The sequence below is a fragment of the Gekko japonicus genome, unplaced genomic scaffold (genome assembly GCF_001447785.1).
Source record: "Gekko japonicus isolate JY-2015 unplaced genomic scaffold, Gekko_japonicus_V1.1 scaffold32, whole genome shotgun sequence".
NCBI classification, from domain to species: Eukaryota; Metazoa; Chordata; class Lepidosauria; order Squamata; family Gekkonidae; genus Gekko; species Gekko japonicus.
The window spans coordinates 957425-979779 of record NW_015167527.1 but is presented as its reverse complement, the minus strand read 5'-3'; the positions used below and the strand labels follow the sequence as shown (position 1 = coordinate 979779).

Here is a 22355-nt window from a genome sequence, read left to right as displayed (position 1 = left end):
GAGATATTGTAGAACAAGAGAATGAGGGACTGATTCAGGAGTGGGTAGGATATATTACAGGCAAGAATGCCTTAACCAAAGAACATCAGAATGAAGTGAGAGCACATGTCCTCTGCTGTTATGCGCTTAAAAACTGCCTACAGGAAATCAACCTACTTCCTGATAGACTAAGTCATCATCTTACAACCCGTGCCCTCCAATATGACTGTCTAACAGAAGCAGCTCTAATGCCAAACCAGTCAAAGGACCAAAACTGATCACTTGCAGCCAGGGTAGGGTCAAACCAGATGAGACTCTGGGAGCTCCACAGACAGAACTTACAGCATTACTTTTTCTTAAAACTAAAAACATACCCTGCAAGGGGGTACCCTTCCCTGCATGCCATTTCCACAAATGGAAACAGCTCTGCAGAGGTACTGATGGAGGAGTTGCCTGCTTGCCCCAACAAGCAGCAGGCCTTCAGGGTCATTTCAGACCAGGAAAACAGTGTGGCTTAAATACCTCTCCTTCCAGCCTTAGTCTGAACCAGGGACCTAGGAATGCTACGAGCTCCATACACATAATCTTCAGTGTTTTATCTGGTTTGACCCTTTTATTCTTGGTTCTAATTACTTTTTTACTTGCCTGATTACTTATCACCAATGAACTCTTCGTGCTAATGTTACGACTGCCTCCACTTGTTTTCCAAGGCCAGTGTTCTAAACTTGATGACAAGTATTCTGAGGTTCCTTTAAACCAGTATCTATTACTATACATGTTTGCCCTATCTACAAATTTTAGTTATCACAAGCTGCACTGCAGGTTTCATGCAAAGATATATGATCTTTACACACATTCATGGTTTCTGGAAAATGTTTGCCCCCTTCCACACCCAAAAGCCCCTGTACACTTCAGCTGTTATTTTGGGAAACCCACTCATGTCTTGCAGCACACTGCCTTTCTCAGGACTGGTTTCAAATCTGAGAAGGTGGGAGGTGGAAGAGAGTGCCCCGGGGAACCCCACCCACCACCTGCACTTCCCATGTGCCTCTTACCTGCTTGTGTGCTCTTCCTCCACCCGTTCATGTTCACTGCTGCCCACTGTGGCTGTCAGAAAAACCTCTGGCACCAACTCCATACTCGTCCCCAGTGATGCCGAGGGGGGGTAATGTATGTGGCAAGGACATGGGTGGCAGAGCACTCATAAGGGAGATGGTTTAATCCATCATACCCTCTCACAGCACTTGCTGGCCCTTAAGCCAAAGTACTGCAGGGACTACAGGAAAACAGACTCTTTTGCACAACTCTTCAAAACAACACTCCATGGTTTTGCTCCCATGATGACCACCCTCTTGCCTGTACACTTCCTACATGTATGATTCAGACCCACTCTCTGAAATGTTTCCTCCCTTGTATCAAACCTCTGTTTTTATCCCAGCCTCCAACCTCCTTTAGCTACCCTGATCATTCTGTTGCAGCCAGCTGCCCAAGGGCCAACTCTCCATCCTTCCTCATAGCCTCTTCTTTCATTTTGTTCACCTAACCCTAAGTAATCCCTCATTTCCTTAATTAGCTGTCTTTACTGCCCACCTTTGCCTCAGGCCTGGCTCCACCCACCCTTCCAACAGGTTTTCCTGTTATTGGAGGCAGCATAGTGTCCTGGCTAGAAACTTGAAGTGGGAGGTGCAGGTTTGAATCCCCACTCTGCCATGGAAGCTTGCTGGGTAAACTTGGCCCAGTAATACACTCAGCCTAACCTCCCTTGCAGGGCTGTTGTAAGGATAAAAAGAAGAGAAGAACAATGTAAGATGCTTTCAGTCCCCATTGAGGAAAAAGGCAGGGTATAAAAGTAAAGAAATAAGAATTATACTGCACTATTCCCTTCATCGGAGCTGCGGTGGCTCAAGTGGTTAAGACGCTGAACTGCAGGCTGTGGAAGGTCGGTAGTTCAGCAGTTCAAGACCCGGGTGCTGCATGACGGAGTGAGCTCCCGTCTCTAATTTCAGCTCTTGCCAACCTAGCAGTTCGAAAGCAAGACTTAACAAGTAGATAAATAGCCTACCACTTCGGTGGGAAGGTAACAGTGTTACGTGCGCCTTGGTGTTTAGTCATGCTGGCCACATGACCATGGAAACGTCTTCGGACAGCGCTGGCTCTTCGGCTTTGAAATGGAGATGAGCACCGCAACCCTAGAGTCGGATTCGACTGGCTTTCGAGCAAAGGAACCTTTACCTATTCCCTTCATCAAGCCTCTGCCCTCCCCATTTCAGCTTCTCTTATCTTCTGGGACTTCCTCCTATTCAACCATCTTCAAGATCTGAACCTGCCTGTGAACCACCTGCCCTGACCCTTACAGCCAAACTGGATCCCCCCCCCTCTTTCATTCACATATACTGGGAAGTAAATTCCCAACAGCCTCAGAGGCCCAATTCAGATCCAGACCAATACATGGGGGGGAAGGACTTAATCCTTCCCCCTCATGGCTTTTTCAACCCAAGACAGGCCCAGGGGGCATTATTTGATCCAAAATAGGGCCCTGCAGCAAATTAGCTCCCGTAGGCTGGCAAAATGAGCATCAAGGGAACTCAAAACCAACTTGAAGACTCATTCAGCTTGGCTCTAAGATTTTAAAGCTGTACCCAATGAAGAGCTCTGCTTTTCCCTCACAGGGCCTAGACTGCAACTGTGGAGCAGTTTTAATCCATGAACAGTTCAAACATTCATGAACACTGGGCTGTTAGTAAGATGAAGTTTTACGTTGTCTCAAGCAAGGTATGGGCCCCGCAGTTTTGCAAAGTCTGAGGGCACCTGCAAGAGTAAAATTTGCCTTTATGAACTAGAGCCCAGTCTCAGATGTGCAATGTGTCAGCTTCAGGGTCATGGGATACAAAAAGAACTGAAGAAATTAGAAGGTCATAGAACACAAGAGTAGGTCTATATGTGCACATGTAACTGAGAATAACTGATGTAACTGAGCTGCGGTGGCTCAAGTGGTTAAGACACTGAACTTCAGGCTGTGGAAGGTTGGTAGTTCAGCAGTTCGAGGCCCAAGTGTGCCACATGACGGAGTGAGCTCCCGTCTCTAGTTCCAGCTCCTGCCAACCTAGCAGTTCGAAAGCAAGAAATTGCAAGTAGATAAATAGGTACCACTTCAGTGGGAAGGTAACAGCGTTCCGTGTGCCTTGGTGTTTAGTCATGCCAGCCACATGACCACGGAAACGTCTTTGGACAGCGCTGGCTTTTCAGCTTTGAAACGCAGATGAGCACCGCAACCCTAGAGTCGGATGTGACTGGCTTTTGAGCAAGGGAACCTTTACCTTTTAACTGAGAATAACGCTCCAGATGTCTAACAAACTGAGCCTTTGTGCACAAAAGCTTATGCCACAGTAAGGCTGTTAAAGATTAAGGTGCCACAAGAACCCCCTTCTTGTTTTGCTGCAGCTGACTAGCATATCTGCCTGCCTGAAATTTATCCCTTAGTGTAACCAAGATTTCAGAGTGATCTTACAGCTCACAAAGTTTTTCCAACATATTCATTGAATACATAGGGTGTGAAATCAAGCTACACGTAGCCAGTTAAATACAACTGCAATACTCCTTAACCAGGTAATGTACTTCCAGTTTATAAGCTACTTCACTCCATGCTATCTCACACCTACACAAGCTTGTGGATGTTGCAGAGATGAGGCTGTAACAAGTCTCAGCTGGTCCAGAGTATGCCGGCTTTGGCAGATGAGCATTCTTTGAATAGATTCTTGTTAAATTTTTGCCAATGAAGCCTGAATGCCAGATTTGGTTTTGTTTGTGCTTTGTTAACCTGCTTTTTGAAGCCATGATTATCCTACACTCACTCTCTCTAGTGCTCTTCTGTTACTGAATGGCTGCACTGAGAATTCTAAATGTCTCAAATTTAGCACAGTTCAAGAGACTGGGTATGTACATGTTGTATTAAGGAACTTTTCTGCTGGTTGGGGTTGGTGCACACTGGAGTCATAGGGCTGTTCAGGCACTTGGCCTTGGAAAAGTTTGGATCATAAGAAAAACTGATGGGCTACCTGGAATTTTGACCTTCTACCCGATACAACTTGACCTAGGGACAGAACCCGACTCTGCACAGTCTACTTTAAACAACTGCATTATTAAAAACACTAACCTGTTACATCAGATCTGAAATCCAAGAGGTAATATCTAGCTATCCTAGTTCACCTACTTTCATCAGGATAAGGAAGAAAGTTGGTGTGCACCAAAGACTCTTGTGCAAATTATATGCTAAAGTGTAAGAGGATTTGGTGAGAAGCAATCTTGTTCTGAAAAGTTCTTTGAAGAGCTCCTTTTTTTGTAAAGTAAAACCAGTTTCACTGTCAAATTTTTGAAAAAACACTTGGGGTTTATTGATTTAAACTGCAAACAGTCGTTACAAAAGATTTTTTTTTAAATAAACTCACACAAGGAAAGAAAGGCAATGTAGTGAACAGTAATGGGAAAAAAATTACATTCAATGTGTTCTTTGTGCCAGTTATGTTCACCTTAAAAAAAGGAAACACTCCAATCCTGGAATACAGAAATGCAAAGACAAACTGCATTTGGAATGTTTTTATATAGGCACTTGAAACAAAAGGGTTGATTTTTTTCCTTTAAGTACTTAACAAACAAAAAAAGGAAGCAAGCAGTCTTCCTTTTCATCGTCTCACAGCACAGCTTGTGCATATACATTCTAGAGGCCAGCAGCAAAATCCTGACCCTGCTGAAGTCATTTACAAACGTTCCAATGACATCAGCACAGTCAGAATTTCACCCCTTGTTGGGGCAAAGAGAGGCAAAGAAGCACATTAAACTCAATTTGCAGTCTGACACAAAAAAGGGAACGATCTAAAATAAATAATCCAAACACAGCTGTTGCATTTTTTTAAATTAATTTTTCATTTTTTAAAAATAAAATAACCAAAAGGTGTAAAGTTACAAAAATGTCATTGTAGTATAATATATTAAACTGTGGGGGAGGGGGGAAAGAAAAAAGACTTCACAATCTTAAGATTAATATGGAAGATCATAATTTAAACATAAAAGAATATATTCTATGAATTCATCATCCCGATAAATATGAACAAAATTAACAAAAAAGCATAGGTTTCAGCAATAAATACGTTTTGATAAGTTAAATAAGCTTTATATTGTTGTGCAGTGACAAGCAAAATGTGCTCTCCAATTTCTGAAGTTATACAAAATTAAAAATCCAGAAAAAAAAAAAAGCTTGGCGTGAGTGCTCTATGGATAGGTCTATTGTACTCTAGAGCAAACCATTAAAGCTATGACTACTGGAACTTTGTTTACACAGAACTTGCATGTGTGGAATGAATACCGTTAGACACCCCCCTCCCCCTTTTTTTCTGAAGATGTCAAATGTACACATGGGGAACTTGTAGCACCAAAAGCAAGTCTCTCATTGTCCATCTGCCTTTTCCCTCCAGTCGCCAAGCCCCATGCAGGTTACAGTTACTGTCCATTCTCAGCTGTTCTTCTGGTTGACCTGAGCAGATTCAGGCAAGATTAGTCTTTAAAAGGTATAAAGGGTTTGATGTTAACAAGTGCCCACATGCCCTTATGTCTACCAAAAAAATATTGACCAGAGGAAGGGAAGAGGGTGAAAATCCTGCATCATGGCCAGTGATGGGAGCTGCTGGTTCCGGATATTCCCTGCACATCTGGAAGTGCACAGAGCTCTATGGAGGCTGCTGGTGCCCTCTGCAGCTGGAGAGGTAATATAGTCACAGTGAAAAATGTTAAAAAGGCACTACATTTGTAAACGATTATCACTTAGTTGTAATTTGGCACTTATTGTTTCAGCCAGTGAGTGGACTCTAGGCAAGTGGACTATCTTTGTGTTAACATCTAAACCAGAGATGTTAAGGGGAGGATGAGGGAAGAGGAGAGAGATTACAAGCTTAACAATGAAAAAGAGAGGTGGGAAGAAGCCAGGCAGCAACACCAGGTTACTCGTCAGAGATAGAGAGTCTGCTGAAAATGGGAAGGCGTCTTGACGTGTCCAAGATGGGTGAATCGGAGCCACTGTGGCTGCTGCTAGAGCTGCTCAGGTAGCCCTCTTGGTCAGAGAGGGAGTCCTGAGGGCTTGGGGGAGAGTCAAACATGTTGGGCGACTCTGACATGGGTCTGAGGAGGAAAGCAGTGGGAGAGCCCCCACCAGGCACCTGCACCCCCATGCTGGGAGCAAAGAGATTGGTCAGCTCCTGGCTGGAGAAGGTGAAGGGATTGCTGGAACAGTCAGGCAGAGGGGGAGAGCCCAGAAGGTCGTCAGCACTCATGATAGGCGGAGGGGTTATTGAAGTGGGGCTGTCCAGCAGCCCATTGGCAGCCACAGCACTTGGAAAGCCAGCAAAGCTGAAGCTGTGTTGGAGGCGGGGTCTTTCGTTGATGGCGGGCTCTCGGCTGCCAGCCACAGCCCGACGCTCCTCAGCATTGTGGATGAAGTGACAGCGGGGCCCATAAGGGCAGAAGCCGATGGTGTGGAAAGTGCGGCAGAGCTCCGTCTTATACTTCGGATGGCGGGTCAGGCTCCGTAGCTCATGGATGCCATGGGCAAACTGGCACTTGTCACCATATTTGCAGGCTCCATTCTCCTCAAAAGGGCGGCACAGCTCTGTCTTGTAGCGGCTTGAGTTGACTTGTCCACCAGACTGCTTCTGCTGCAGTAGACGCTCACCGCCTTCAGAGAAGGAGCGGTCCCGAAAACGGCTCTCCCTGGGCCCCAGTGTTGGGGCTGGCTCCCCCTTGAGGCTGCCAAGGAGGTGGGTCTGGTGGAACTTGGAGTTGGGCAAGGTGACAGAATGCCTCCTGGGGAAACCCCCGCCAGCTGGAGTTCCCACTGCCTTCCTGTCCAACAGACACCCTCCAGCACCTGAAGGGTTGTAGTTCAGCATCTTGTTACTCTGCAGGGAGAAAGCAAGAAAGCAGTCACCAACCCAGCTCTCTCCAGCACCTTCTAACTAAGCTGTGGCTTAAACTTGGCCTCTTCTCTCTTGCCTTTCAAGATCTGTCCAAAGTTTCTACCAGAACACATTAGACCCCAAATCAATTCCTGTTATGAACCTTTGGGCCACAAACACCTCAAGGCAGAGTGCTTGAATCTAAACCTCTGCTGTTCCATGTCCAGTTATCAAAATACCTTCCAAAAACACAATAAACAATGCTACTACACAACACCCTTTTGCCTTGCTGTTAATTTACTCCGTTTAAGTTCTCTTCATCAATGAAACACATTGCTCCTTTTTCCAGGGGCAAGAGCTTAGTGCCCCACCTAACCACTCCTGGAGCCCTCCTAAGAGCCACAACATCCCAATCCTGGATTTCAGACCAGGCCCTTCCAATGTGACTTTCCCAAGGGCCTAGTCTACTTCCCAAACTCTCAAGCATGTTATTTAACTCATATCTGACCAAATGCCCCTAGAGAGGGAAAGAATCAAGTAGGGGGAGAGAGCAGAGGAGGAGGAGACAGACACTTTCAACTGCCACCACCTTTAAGAATGCCAATGAATAAGCATCACTTTTTGGATGTTCAGAAAACTTTCCAAGCCAAGGTAAAAAGACACACACATTGAAAAAAGGTGCAAGATTTTGGGAAACATGCTAATTACTAATCTAAATTAACCCCATCCCTCTTGCCCATCCCCCCTGTACAGGAGTTGTATTTCATGTGATCCACAGTAAACTTCACCCATAACCACAAGATTCCTTTGCAGTTAGCTTTTTGGGATGCAAAGGAAGCTGTAGCCTCAGTTTTAAACGGTGGGGGCAGGGCTCAGAGAAGAGAGGCAAGGCTTAAGGTTTCACACATTTTATAGGTACTCCATATGGGTTTTTTCAAGGTATTATCATTACATGTCCACGTTCAACACCTTTAGAACTAGAGCTGGAAGTCAGAGGTTCAGAGTCTACACAAAGTCTGATTTGGAATTTATCAGCAGCTATTGTAATAGCAGAAAGAACTGCTCCAATACTGGCATTTAGCAGCTATTTTCAATGAAGCAAAAGTTTCGAGGAGGAAATTTTAGCTCCCCCCTCTCCCGCCTGTTATGCGCTAACCATTAAGCAGCTCTTCGCAACCACATCTTCCTTCAGACTCAAGCTATAAACATGGGGGAAACATGCGTAGGCAGACTTCGGCTACACAAAGATAAGCTCGCGAGAAAAAGAAAAACGCAGCCACGAAGAGGGGGGGTGAGAAAGATAAGGCGGGCGGGCGACAAGAAGCCGCTTCCACCGCAAAACTTGGAGCGGGCGGGAGGGGGCGGGGTGGTTTCCTGCAAACGTTATTTTTAAAAAGCCTCACCCCTGAATCTCCCTCACCAAACCAAAATACACCTCCAGTTCTCCCCACCCCCTCAATTCAGAGAAGATCATGTGAAGGGCTTCTAATGTCCTGTCCCCACTGCTGGACCTCCTGATGGCACTGGTATTTCTGGCCACTGTGTGACACAGAGTGTTGGACTGGATGGGCCTTTGGCCTGATCCAACATTGGCGTCTCTTATGTTCTTATGTTCTTATGAAGTGGCAACACACCCGACCTGTGGAATATCGTGGCCATGTAAACAGCTATCCTTCAATCCCCACCCTGTGTAGGCAACTGGGCATGTATGCTTCAGCAAGTCACCAGAAGCGCAAAAAAAGCAAAAGAACCCCCGCCCAACAAAAAACTTTTCGAACTCGTATTAAGGACCGATCAGCAACCCCAAACATGTCTACTCGTGTCAATTCGTTGGGGCTTAATCTGAGAAAAGTACTTTTAGGTTATATTTTCAGAGGACAGCCGTGTTGGTCTGCAGTAGAACAGTTAGATTCGAAGTCAGTAGCACCTTAGAGACAACCATGAGTTCCAGATTCAGATGGGGTAGCCCTGTTGGTCTGAAGCCACATAACAAAGTTGGAGTCCAGTGGCACCTTAAAACCAACAAAGTTTAATGCTCGGAATAAGCCTTCCTGTGAATGTACACTCCATCAGTTTCAGAGTCAGTGTTAATGAATCCTTGAATCTGGCTGCCAATATTATCCAAAGGACACAGGAAAAGTCGCATCCGTGTGCGCAACTAGTTTTCATTTTGCATTCACAACACCAACAAAAACGTCTTGGTGCAATGTATAGAGATGCAGGGCGACCTCCACAAGAATCTTGCGACTGCAACCCTAAACCTGCTTCTTGGTCCAAGTAAATGGAGGATTAGTTACGGGCGTGCACTTCTCCTTCACACTGAACCCGCAAGGCAGCACACAGCTTGCAAGAACATGAGGAAGCTAACGTTCCAGTGAAGAGAAAGAGCTGACCATTCTGCAAGCCTTAAGTTTGATGTGGTGAGATGCAGAGGCATTTTTAAGTTAGATAGACTGAGTGTCGAAAGTTACGGAACACAACCCCGGCAAGTCACTGAAAACATCATAGGAAACATGGATAAACAAGAGGCAGACACTCACACAGTTTCAAAGGGGGGGGGGGACCAGAAAGCCAAGCAAAATTCCGAACGAGAGGGGAATCAGCATTTTACTATACTCTTGGCAACAAGCCATACCTTTTTCTTAGGCAAGCCATTCTAAGGACTAAGCAGGGCCACAAACTTTAAACACAAACAGAAGTCAAACACTTCAGTTTCCTAACTTGAATATGGAGGAAAAACCGGGACGAAGGACGGGAGGGGGGGGGGGGGGGGGGGCGCGGGGCGGAGGACTTTAATAAAAGTTTTAGAAGACAATTCGGGAAACTTACTTTGCATAAAAGTTCACTCAGGTCGAAGATGGTTGGAGACACGAGGGCTGTAGACATCTTCAACTAGCAAAAGAGGGGTGGAATAATTACAATATAAAAATTAAAATGAATCACAGTGTTGTAAGGCACAGCCTCCAGTTTCCCTGGGTTGGAATCCTCTCGTCGCCCCCCCCCTCCAGCTCCAACAATTCTCCCTTCTCTCACTTTCCAGAAGGGCTTTGCTTAAAGCTCAATTTATAAAGTTTTAGCCCTTACCCCGTGGGAGGAGCTCCCAAATTCATTTAAATGAGGAAGAAGGAGGAGGGAGACGATTGACGCGAAGACTGAATCACCCAGGCGGTCAAACCCATAAAAACTTTCAAGGAGGGGGAGGGGGGGAAAGGAGGCGAGGGAAGAGAAACTTTTAAAAAACGTATTCCAAGCCGCGCTGTTATTTTTAAAAGTTTTTTTGGAGGGCACAGTTTGTGTAAATTACGTCTAATTAGGAAATGAGGGCAGGGGAGGCTGCGCTAAAGCTCCTTTGCCAAGATTTCAACGCAACATGTGACACTATTCATCTTGGGCCCCCCCCCCCCCCCGCTCCTTCCTTTCTTTGCTTAAAGGCGGGATCAACTTTTGCAACTGCTTTGAAGGCCCTGTTTCCCCGTCTATTGAATCAGGCTTCTGAGTTCTGATACTGCTTTCCCTCCCCGCCTCCTTATTATTTAACCTTCTTTGGTCCTTATGTTGCTTAGAGGGAAACAGAAACAAAAGCTTTAAGATTTAAAAAAAAAAACACGCCGAGGAAAAAGGAGTATATTGGTCCCAAGTCACTCGAGGTCTGTTCGTTTACTCGGAAGTAATCCCAGTTGAATTTAGTGAGACTTTTAAATACGCATTATTAGGTTCGGGCTGTACGGCTCCAATCCCAGGTTCCATTGACATTAATACGACTTACTTCCACGTCTGTAAGACTGGCGAATCGGCATGAATGTCCAGCTAGACTGTACAGGGTGTATCGGTGTGTGCCTGTGGAGAGGGATTCCCCTTTTTTTCATAACTGAATTTCGAGCAAAAGAGTGGTGTTCAGCTAAATTTCCTGTTGGACAAATGTTGCATGGTTAGCTTTCTGGAGGCTTTTTGTCAGTTTTTGTCAAACAGACTTAGGGACCAAGCCCGAACATGTCTACTTGGAAGTAAGTCCCATTGTAGTCAATAGAGCTTACTCCCAGGAAAGTGGCTTTAGGATGACACTATGCTGACGTTTCCACTAGGTCCAGTGGATACAGATACTTATTCTAACACTGGTAAATTATATTTCTACAAAAGCGACCGGATTTTTAGGGAAGTATTTTCTTTCTCCATTTTGCATGCTTCAAAAGCGACAAGTGGTTAGAGCTTTCTTCAGTGATAATACCCCCTTTCCCCTGGTTTTGCCCCCTATTCCATTCCTTGTCATTATTTCGCGAATGGCCGATTCCATGAGCTTTTGTTTCGCGGGGAGGGGGGTCGAGTTAGGGAAGAAACGCGTGTAGTGGAACGTGACTTCCCAAAGAGAGAGGCACCAGCATCTCCCATTTGCAGTTTAAATCCGTTCCCTCACTGCTGCCCCTATTTATGATACATTCAGGTCGCTTGGCCGCGTTGGTCTGAAGCAGCAAAACAAAGTTGCACTTCCATTTCACTGCATCTGAAGACGTTTGTGCCTTATACGTTGAACAAAGTTGGTCCTAAAAGGTGCCAGTGGACTCAAATTTTGTTCTGCCCCTATTCAAGTTGTGGGACACAGCGTAAGTGGAAACACCACTGTTTCTTTCCTTCCTTTATATTTCCGTGTGCCCTTGGTGTACTGCAGAGTCACCCACACAAACCCTCGGATGTTTATGGTACAACACTCTAGACTGCTCGAGCTGCGCTGCTATGAAACCGCGCGCCTTAAGTGCATTTTCCATCGCGACGCAATTAGGCCACCCTTGGTTACCCGCCTCTCTCTCTCCCGCCCCCCTTCAGATGACTGACGAAGGCTTTTCTGGCAGAGCTGGAGCTGAGGTCCGCCTGGCGTTTCCCGTCCCGAAAACGCCTTCCAGTTTGGCCAGGCTTCCATTTGCCTCGCTTTGATTTAAATCAATTGCCTCCATGTTCAAAAGCGCACCGCTGCCTTTTGGAGCGGACTTGTTTCGCTTTGTTCCACAAACACCCAATGTTATTCTCTCCCCCCCCCCCCCCGGGAATTGGCGAAATTGTGCTGCAGGAAGTGACCCACACTCGCAATATAATTTTAAAATGTGTTACTAGTTAAAAAGATGTTTTGTAATTTCTGCGTTTTTTGCATTATGGTCTTCGAGTTCTCTCTCCATCCACTCCTGAGATGTTTTTGGTAAACCGAATAAATGTATAACTCTCCGCTCCCCCCATCAACGCCAGATCGCATTACGCAAGAACATAAAACGCGGGAAGCCAGCACCCCTTCAGATGGGAGGATTCTTTCACTGAACGCGGGACTGGCAGGGGGAACGGGAAGGGAGGCGGGGAAGGGGTGCAGTTCTAGAATTGGTCTTGAGAGGGGGCACAACTTTACTTAGGTTTTTTCCAGGCAAACCTCGGAAGGGAATTTGCTGGAACTGGGTGTTACGGGCCGGAAAGAGAAGACTCGGATATGGCCCCTCCCTTTGTGCAAGGACAATCCGAAAGCACTTAGCCAATAAAGAGCGCTGCTTCTCCATACCTGTCATCGGAACTGCAAGAACCGCCTTCTGTCCTCGGCGTAGACGAAGGGCGTTTCACAAGTGACGGGGTGTGTGTTTTAAGAGTTCCCGCGGCTTTAATTCGAATGCAAACTTGTCTGCAATGTAAACTTTATTTAAAATTAACCACTTTAATCCCTACTCTAACGTTCGTTGTCAGATTTGCAACTCGAGTCTAACAAAATAAACCCAGTTGACTTCAGTGAATCTGGTTTCTTTATAAGTGTGTTGAAGATTGCACTCACAAGGTGATTTGTAAAGCAGCTAAACTTCCAAGAAAAACAAACCAAGGCCCCGGCCAGACGTGCGGGAAAACGCGTAGCCGTTGCATTCTGATGCGCTATTATGCGATTAGGCGGTGGCTTGCCCGCAGCAGCAAAGAGGACGGCGGGGGTAGGAAGCCGCGCGATGGCGTGATCACACCGGGAGCCTTCCATAGGTGGCCCGTGGCAAAGCGTTTGCTAGTACATGCGGTGTGCTAGTTTTTTACGGCTGCTTGCCACGGGCTCACCATGGGAGTGCTATGCCTCCCAGATGTTCCCGTGTGATCGTGCCCGGATACTCCGCAGGACTCCTGTGCCTTCAGCGGGGCAAATGCTCCGTGTGACCTGGGCCTACAAGTTGTGCTGTCTAGATCTGAAATTCAGCATAGGGAGGAATAGCAACAATTCAACCTAGTTACTACATCCTTTTTCTGTCTTGCTGGTTAACACTAGCTTGTGGCCTCCACAGAACATGTGGGTAGGTGCCCCTCCAGGTGGGACCTGGGGATCTTCTGGAATTACAGATCATCTCCAGACTACAGAGATCCATTCCCTGCGGGGAAATGGATGCTTTGGAGGGTGGGTTTTATGGCATTAGGCTCCACAGAGGTCCCTGTCCTCCCCGGGCTGGCAACCCTACATGTGGGGTTTCCATCTTTACAATTTGGTTCTGTTCATGAGAAAGCAAGCACCACTGGCATTCTGTGTTAGGAATATCCACACTATCATTGTGATTGGTACAATTGCATTATCCAGAAAAGATATCAGCAGGACATGGAGTAAGGACGGTGCTCCAAACTGCAGCAGTATATCAAAGCACAGCTCATAAAACACTTAAAACAACAAACTTATAAAATCTTTTAGTCACACTAATGATCCGTTATGAATGTAACTATTACACATATATAAATGGTTTTATATGGTGGTGGTTTTGAAAAATGCCACCATGGCAGACCATAGCAGCTCTGCAGGTGGTCCCTGCATGGTTGAGCACCTTCTTGGACACGTCAAGCTGCCCTGAACACTGTTTGTGCCCCAGGTTTGATCCCCAGTATCTCTACTTAAAAAAGACCAGATAGTTGGTGGTTCTTGGACTGCTGCCATTACTTGGAGTAGAGACAGATTAAGGCAAATCTGTGTGTTCATGTTTGTGAGGTGCTTGTATATGGCTTGCTGATTGGTGTGAACTGGCCCTGACATTGCTCTGCTTATGCTGGTAAACAGCCTATGTGAGCACCACTGTTCCCTCTAAGATGAGTTAGTGTGAGCTAGCTCACAGTTTTTTAGCCTGCGGCTCACACATTTTTGTCTCAGCTCAGGAAGGATGGCTCCACAGCAAACTAATTTATACAGTAGCTAAATCGCTCGCTCACAACTTTAATGCCAGTAGCTCACAAAGTAGAATTTTTGCTCACAAGACTCCACAGCTTAGAGGGAGCATTGGTGAGCACTACCTTATTTAATCTTCATACCATGTGCACTGACTCTTGGGAACAGGACTTTAAGATTCCTTGCCTTGCCTTTATCCTTATAATCTCTTCCTCTATATTCCATCAGCCATTTAAAGAAGAGAGGGAGCCATCCAAAGTGTGCATCAGAAGAGGCAGTCTTTTAGTTCTAGACTGGGGTCGGGGTGGTTGCTCTTCTGTTGCCAAATGTAAGGGCAGCAGCAACAACAGGAGCATGTTATTTTCTTCCTGTTGTTTATAGGATCTGTAGCCCATGTTTGTTCCCTGGCTTGGAGCCTTTGTGTTATTAAAAGCCCTCCTTTAATTGTTAGTTTAGAAACATCATGGCAGGGACTTCCCAAGGGTTGCCGAGTTCAAAGTAAGAAGCCTGAACAGATAACAGGTCCACTGTTAGGTTGACTTGAGCCAGGGCTTTTGTTAGCCTATTTATTTCTGACAATAATGTAAACTTGGGGGATGGGATGTCGTGTTGGTAGTGATGCTTGTACACCTTAAAGCCCAGTGCAATATGGACTGTTTGGAAACTGTAAGAATGTCAAACTAGAGTCGATGTTCATTTTAAATATAAAAGGATTTATTGGAGTGATTCTCAATTGATGAGTCTTTAGCCCCAGAAAGCTCTTCTGCCTTGATCACTAGCAATCTGATCCTGACCACTGATCAGGCCTATGCATGTAGCACTGGATTAGTTTCCTTGCATTGTTGGAACTCCACATGAGACCTGGCTATCACCAAACTGGAATTAGTAACTGGTAGCCTAGAAGCTCAACCTGGCCCCCAGGGGGTTTCAGTTTGGCCTCCAGAACACCTGCTGTTCCAAATTACTTCCTCCCTTGTTGTGTTGAATGATCCATTTAATGTTTTATGTTAGTTCCATGATACTAGAATCTGAAGAAGTTCCACTCCAGGTTTTACTCCTGTCTCTGCTAGACTAGAGGAACTGGTATGAAGGGCTCTGGTAGGCCTTGTGTTCCTGTATTTGTTTTCTTCTGAAAGTTACCATATGTTTCTTATTCTCCTAAGTTACCATATGTTTATTAGAATGGCCATTACTAACTTCCTGCATGATTGCAGTGTCTAACACCCCATCAGCCACCTTCTTTGGTGCAAGCTGAGAATCTGGCAGAAAGTGCTCTAACTCTCCTGCCCTACAGCTACAAGGTCTTGCGCTACTTGTTCACCCTGGAGAAAAGGGTTGACCATTTACATATGACATTTGAGGGGTTCAAAGTGCTCCATGTTCAGTAGCTTACTGATCTTGCCAAGAGCTTTATATGTTAGGCCAGTATTCTCAGGTGCATAATTCAGAGGCTGTGGGAACAACGGGCTGACTTCATAGCATCTGTAGTGACATCTGAACCATGGAGCAAGCTCAGAGGGTGCAATTCTCTGCTTATTGAGGAGCATGAGATTTAGGGGAGACGTGCGCCTTAATGGATTCTCAATCCTATGTTTGTTTGTTTACTGTTTCAATTTATATCCCACCCTTCCCGTGAACGGACTCAAGGCGGCTCACAGCAATAAATAGTACAATCTAAAATAATACAAATAATATAATAAAACCCTATTTAAATGGGCAGTGCAATACATTTAATTCTAGTTTCTACAACCAGAAAAATAAGTGGGCCAACGCTGAGCCGCGATGGTTTCATGTAGCAGCAATAGGGAGGCCAGCTGGTAGATGCCCATTGCCTGAGCCAAAGGCCTGGCTGAACAGCTCCATTTTACAGGCCCTGCAAAACTTTAACAGGTCTCGTAGGGCCCTGATCTCAATCGGAAGCATGTTCCACCAGGCTGGGGCCAGGACCAAAAAAGCCCTGGCCCTGGTTGAAGCTAGACTGGCATCTTTTGGGCCGGGGACAACCTCATAATGCTAATTTGGGGGTGTACTGTTTTAAGAAGAGAATTGACAGGTGTAGGGGGTGCTCACCCACAAATTCTCCATGCAGATCCCAATCCTAACAGTCTAATGTTTTTATCTCCACCCTTGTTCCAAAACTGGAAGTAAATGCAGTTGGGGAAGAAGCATGGGAACCATTGTAGGGTTGGAGCAGTGAAGTCCTCTTCCCTCCTGCTTGCTGTCTCTCTCTTTCAAGGGGATTGTGAGGCACTCCAAAGGGATCTGTCAAGGATGGGCAAGTGGGCATCAACATGGCAAATGGTTGTAGTGGATAACTCACTGAAAATGTCGAGACAGTGTGTGACTGCAATAAAGAAGGCCAATGCTATGCTGGGGATTATTAGGAAGGGTATTGTAAACAGATCAGCCAATATCATAATGCCGCTATATAAATCAATGGTGCGACCTCATTTGGAATACTGTGTGCAGTTCTGGTCACCACACCTTAAAAAGGATATTATAGCTTTGGAAAAAGTGCAGAAAAGGGCAACTCGAATGATAAAAGGGTTGGAACACTTTCCCTATGAGGAAAGGTTAAAGCGCTTAGGGCTCTTTAGCTTGGAGAGACGACGACTGAGGGGTGACATGATTGAGGTTTATAAGATTATGCATGGGATAGAGCAGGTAGGGGAAAAGGTACTTTTCTCCCTTTCTCACAATACAAGAACTCGTGGGCACTCCATGAAATTGCTGAGCGGTCGGGTTAGAACGGATAAAAGGAAGTCCTTCTTCACCCAAAGAGTGATTAACACATGGAATTCACTGCCACAGGAGGTGGTGGTGGCAGTGGCTACAAGCATGGACGGCTTCAAGAGGGAATTAGATAAGCATATGGAGCAGAGTTCCATCAGTGGCTATTAGCCACAAGGTATAGCTAGGGGCTCTGGGGCAAGTGATGCTCTGTCTTCTTGGTGCTTGGGGGGGGGTCAACAGTGGGAGGGCTTCTAATGTCCTGGCCCCACTGCTGGACCTCCTGATGGCACCTGGTATTTCTGGCCACTGTGTGACACAGAGTGTTGGACTGGATGGGCCTTTGGCCTGATCCAACATTGGCGTCTCTTATGTTCTTAAGGGGGCTTCTTTCCCTGAGTTTGAAAGAAGGGGATGACTGGGACTGATGTTTAGGAATACAAGTTTTCTGAGTTAATGTGTAGTTCCTCCTTTACTTCTGAATAAACATGCATAGGATTATGCTAGGACACTGCACCAGCTCTCTTAAAGAACTCTTTGTCTGTGTCTTGGCTCCCATGGAGGTGAGGCAATGGATGGAGCCAACACTGCTGCCTTTCAGCTCTTTTGCAGTTCAAAACCTGACCCTCGATAAAAATGAGTTGCCAGCTGGGGTCAGAGAGGATATCACAGAACTAGGAAAAAAGAAGGAAAAAAAAGACAAGATGGTCAGGGGATTAGAGCATCATCCCTTTGAAGAAAGGTTTGTGAGGTCAGAACATTTTCACTTCAGGAAAAAGCCTGGTAAGGGCAAGAGGCTTAACATAAATTTGCACAATTATGAATGATGTGGAGACAGGGAGCAGAGGAAAATTATCGCTTCTTCAAACACTGGGTGGGTCACTCAGTAAAATTAATTGCCTGCTGATTCAGAAGAACAAAGCAAAATAACTATTAGCACAACTCCTAATTAAGTTACGGAACTAATTGCCATAAAATGGGATTTTTAACAGGATTAATGGAAGGCTTAATCTATGGCTATTATGGTATTCAAAAGTGAAACAGTTGTATTTAAAGACAGTATACCTTAGATTAGCAGAAACTGAGAGAAATGAAGGGATGTCTGGTAAACTCTGGGGGCATATCTGGCTGGCAACTAACAGATAAAGCATATGGATTTAGATAAATTTTGGTTGGAGCCAGTTCTTATATTTGTCCAATCTTTGGAAGTGTGTAGGGAGCAACAGCATCATAATCTCTTCAGCATGTTAGTCCAGTGCTTGCTCATGAGTACTCGCTGCCAAAATGTCAGAATAACAGTTGACAATGAAGAGGTCAAATGTGTGGAAGAATTCACTTTCTTAGGATCACAGATCAACCAAAATGGTGAATGCAGTCCAGATATAAAACATCATGCTGGGTCGCACAGCAATGATGAGCATGAACTGAATATGGAAGAGCAAGGACATCAGCCTTTCCTATAACTTGTCTTCAATTAAGCTTTCATTTAATTTTTCCTATTCTCTCAGCCTTCCTTCTGCTACTCACTTCCCTCACACACAGAACTAACTAACTGAACTTATCAACTGTCAAACCTGTAACTGACATACATACATATCCACTCATTCTCACTTTCAAAACCCCTCCCCCTCTCTGTCAACCACCAATCATACCATGCTTGCTTCTCTCAACCACTCTAGTCTACTTACCACCGCCATGCAACCAAACTTTTAAAGAGACACACACACACCTAAAACAGGGAATCATTACAGGGTCATACATGGCAGCCTAATTCCCACCCACCCCCACCTTTATTTGTACCAGTTCTTGGCACGTTTTGGATGAGAAGTCAAATACAAACAAGGATCCACAGAGCATGTACCCTAAAATGTTTCTTTTTTAAAAATTGCCTCCTGTACATTTTCTACATGTCACATTACTGTGCACCTTCCAAGAGTTATGCACAGGGCTGCCAGAGAGGTGAGATTAGCCTCTCAGCATCTCTAGGTGTGCATGAACCAAGGTTGTAAATCGCTACTTTTCTCCATCCTCTGTTAGGCAAAGCTGTATCAAAAGAGACTGCAAGTCTTGGTCAGAAGTAAGAGAATATAAGAAGATGCTTAGTGAGCTAGGAGATGTGCAGATATGCAAGAAAATGCATAGAGGTGGGAGTACAGAGTGAGAATCTGGGTGTGCAAACAGCTCTAGGAAGGAGCATGTGCTTGTACACATTGTGGCAGCAGGAAACCGGAGTAGCTAATGACATTGCAGAACTTCTTAGACGCAGTTCCAGACAAACATTATGAGCTTTCATCTCCTTGACTTTACCCAGGTGAATAATACAAGAGTATCTAGGGTGAGATAAGATTACAAAAACTCATTTGCAAGTAGGAGAGTGGTGAAAAAAAGGAGCCGCAAGATGGACAGTGCCTTGTACAGGTCTTACCCTAGCTACTAGATCATGAAAAGGTCCTGTGGTAGGCAAACTGTTTTCATTCTCAGACCCGTCTTCTGCAATCTGCTAACAACAACAACAACAACAACAATAGTCTGCCCTACAGGATTGTTGTAAGGATTACAGAGTATTTGCTCCGATCCAACAGGAGATGATCCAAACGGGTGTTAGGTGCACATTTCCCTGGGGATATGTCTCACCCAGAAGCTGGTACTGCACAAATGGAGCCTCTCTTTGTGCCCCAGGCAGATAACTTAATACTATGCATAACTTCATCTCCTGGATCAGACTCCGTAACACATGTTAAAAAGACACATGCAGCACCCCCTTGGTGTTGTCTAACCAGAGGCCAAAAGCATATGAAGCACTCTCTGTTTGTTTTCTTTGAGCGCTTGGGATGCTGTGTGTAAATATTATGTGATATTACAGAGTGGGTCGGCAATGAGGGTAACTGGAGGATTGAATTTCCTGAGCAACGACCAAAATAGCAGCATTACTTGTGAAGCAGTTTATGGATGTGGTGCTAGCAAGATATCTGTGGAAAATACAGAGGTGTCATTTTGGCACGCCATCCTGTAAAGAAACTGAACTTAAAGGGCATAACGTATAGTTTCCAGTGGAAATGTTGCTGCAATTAATGTGTTTCCGCAAAATAGGACACTGAAGACGCACCTCGGTTTGTTTTTAGTAACCATTTCCCTAATGGTTGATACACAGGAGAAAGCTGAGAGCATTCCAAGAAATCTGTGTCACCCTCACTTGGACCCCATTAAAGTCCTCAACATCTCTTGACACACAACTAGCAGCGAAGACTCATTCATTTCCTGTTGTGAAAGATCCTTTCCTCTCTGAACCAGGTTTATTTGGATTTTAAGAATCCACTGCTCTGTTGGGGAGAAACTGCTCAGCAGAACATCCCATACTGTGCATACAGCAGGTCCAAGCTTCAATCCCTAGGATCTCAGTAGCAGGTGGTAGGAAATATTTTTCTGTGCCTGACCCTAGATAGCTGCTGCCTGTCAGAACAAACAATACTGAGCCAGTAGCAGCTTCATGTGTTCATTCCTACAGTTCCCTTTTTCTGCATGCACCACTGCTATATCCCTTCTTTAAGACTATATATTCTCACCCTGCTCCTCCAGCTAGCAAGTCCTTGATTTAATGCCTATGTGAACTTTCCCAGCTTCATTTTTATAGTCATAAGAAGCCAAACCCACAGTAATTAGCAGTTAGCATGCTTCTCAAACTTTGTGCTGGAACCAGGGAGCCAAAAGAGGTTGCACTAACATCTTGCACCCAACTCTGTCTCTTCTAAGTCAGTATTTCTCATTGGGATGTGTGTCCACTTGTGGATACAGTTGTTCAAGTCAAGAAATACAAGGAGAGAAAAAGAAGAAAAGATTGGATTTATACATCGCCCTTCACTACCCAAAGGAGTCTCAGAGTGGCTTACAAACTCCTTTCCCTTCCCCTCCCCTCAACAGACACCCTGTGAGGTAGGTGGGGCTGAGAGAGCTCTGACAGAAACTGCTCTTTTTCAAGGACAGCTCTTATCAGAGCTACGGCTTGCACAAGGTCATCCAGCCAGGTGCAAGTGAAGAAGTGGGGAATCAAACCCGGTTCTCCCAGATTAGAGTCCACGCACTTAACCACTACACCAAACTGGTTTGCCAATCCCAAATGGCTTCTCCCTCCCTTTTGTCCTCATAAAACAACATGAAGTAAATTAGGCTGAACAATAGTGACTAGCTCAAGTTATCCAGTGGAGTTTATGGCTGTGTGGAGAACTGAACTCAGATCTAGTCCAACACTGTCTAGTATATCACACTGGCTCCTCACAAGGGCCTCTGTGAGATGTTTTGAAGAGACTTGAGATGAGGTGTCATTAGTGTGCTGATGGCACTCAGTGCTATCTTCTTTTCAGTTAAACCAATGGATGTTTTGAGTCAGTGATGGACTGGATGAAGGTGAATAAGGTAAAGTGCAGTCCAGCCAAGACAGTAAGGTGGGATATCCAACAGATCTGGGAACTGGTGGTTTGCCTGTTCTGGATGGGATACCATTCTCCTTGAAGGATCAGCACACAGCTTGAGGATGCTTCTGGTTCTGGAATTGCTTTTGGATGGACAGGGTAGGCAGTGTGTGACTGGCCCAAGGTCACCCAGCAAACCTCCATGGCAGAGTAGAGATTTGAACCAGGGCATCCCAGATCCTAGTTTGGCACTCAAACCACTACATCATACTGGCAAATAAGGAACTGTGACCAGAAACACCTTTTTAGCAGCATAAATTGTTTCACCAGCTATGGCTGCTCCTCTAGAGGGACAATTTGGCCATTGTGATTTATGTTTTGGTAACCTCCAGGTTGGACTGCTGTAATGGTCTTGAAGTTCAAAATACTTCCTGGTTCACTAACAGTGCAATAATTACAGCCTTCTTGCCCCATTGAAGTCAATGAGCTTAGAAGGGTGTAACTGCTTAGAATTGCACTGTAAGAGCCTCCGGAGACGCTCTGTTCTAAGTTCCTTCCTTTTCTGAAGTTAGGTTGGCAGCTTTTCTGGGTGCTCTTGCTCTGAAGCTTCCTTCCCAGGGAGGCCAGCCAGTCAGCCTAACTGTGACCTCACTTTCTGGAAAGCAGTTAAGGCCTTCTGCTTCCAGCAGGCACTCAGAGAGTGAAGAAACCGTTTTAGCTATCCTTGTGATCGTTTTCTTAGCTTTGCTGCTCCCCTGTAACTTTTAATGGGCTTTAACTTGTAATATTTTGACTGTGTTTTTACTTACTTTTGTAAGTTGCTCTGAGAGCCATTTCAGGTTATGTGGCAGGGAAGCAATAAATACAGTGCTCTCTCCACCCCCACCCCCACCCCCATCTGGGTTGCCAATCCCAGTTTCAGAAGTACCTAGAGATTGGAGGGTGTGGCCTGGGAGAGTGCGGTTTAGAGAGGGGAGGGACCTTAGTAGGGTATAATGCCATGCAATCCACCTCACAAAGCAGCCATTTTCTCCAGGAGAACTGGAATAAATGTTTTAAATAAATAAACAAACAAATCAGTGATTTATGTAGTCTGGAGACCAGTTGCAATTCCAGGAGATTTCCAGCCCCCACCTGGTCTACCCCTCGACTACT

General features: G+C 45.4%; 1 protein-coding gene across 1 annotated transcript; it reads right to left on the bottom strand.

The window, feature by feature from the left end:
* Window positions 1-5072: 5072 nt before the first annotated feature.
* On the bottom strand, window positions 5073-9967 carry ZFP36L1 (ZFP36 ring finger protein-like 1). Its single transcript, XM_015413289.1, has 2 exons — window positions 9750-9967; window positions 5073-6923 (listed from the first exon to the last, which is right to left on the bottom strand). Exons 1-2 carry the CDS (start codon window positions 9804-9806, stop codon window positions 5970-5972), a joined length of 1011 nt encoding a protein of 336 aa, XP_015268775.1. The 5' UTR covers window positions 9807-9967; the 3' UTR covers window positions 5073-5969.
* Between the last annotated feature and the right edge of the window lie 12388 nt (window positions 9968-22355).

Excerpts from the sequence above, each read along its gene's own strand:
- ZFP36L1 (XM_015413289.1), bottom strand. The coding sequence starts at position 9,806 with ATGTCTACAGCCCTCGTGTCTCCAACCATCTTCGACCTGAGTGAACTT. Across the intron at positions 6,924-9,749 it reads TGAGTGAACTTTTATGCAAA|AGTAACAAGATGCTGAACTA; the intron begins GTAAGTTTCCCG and ends TTCTCCCTGCAG.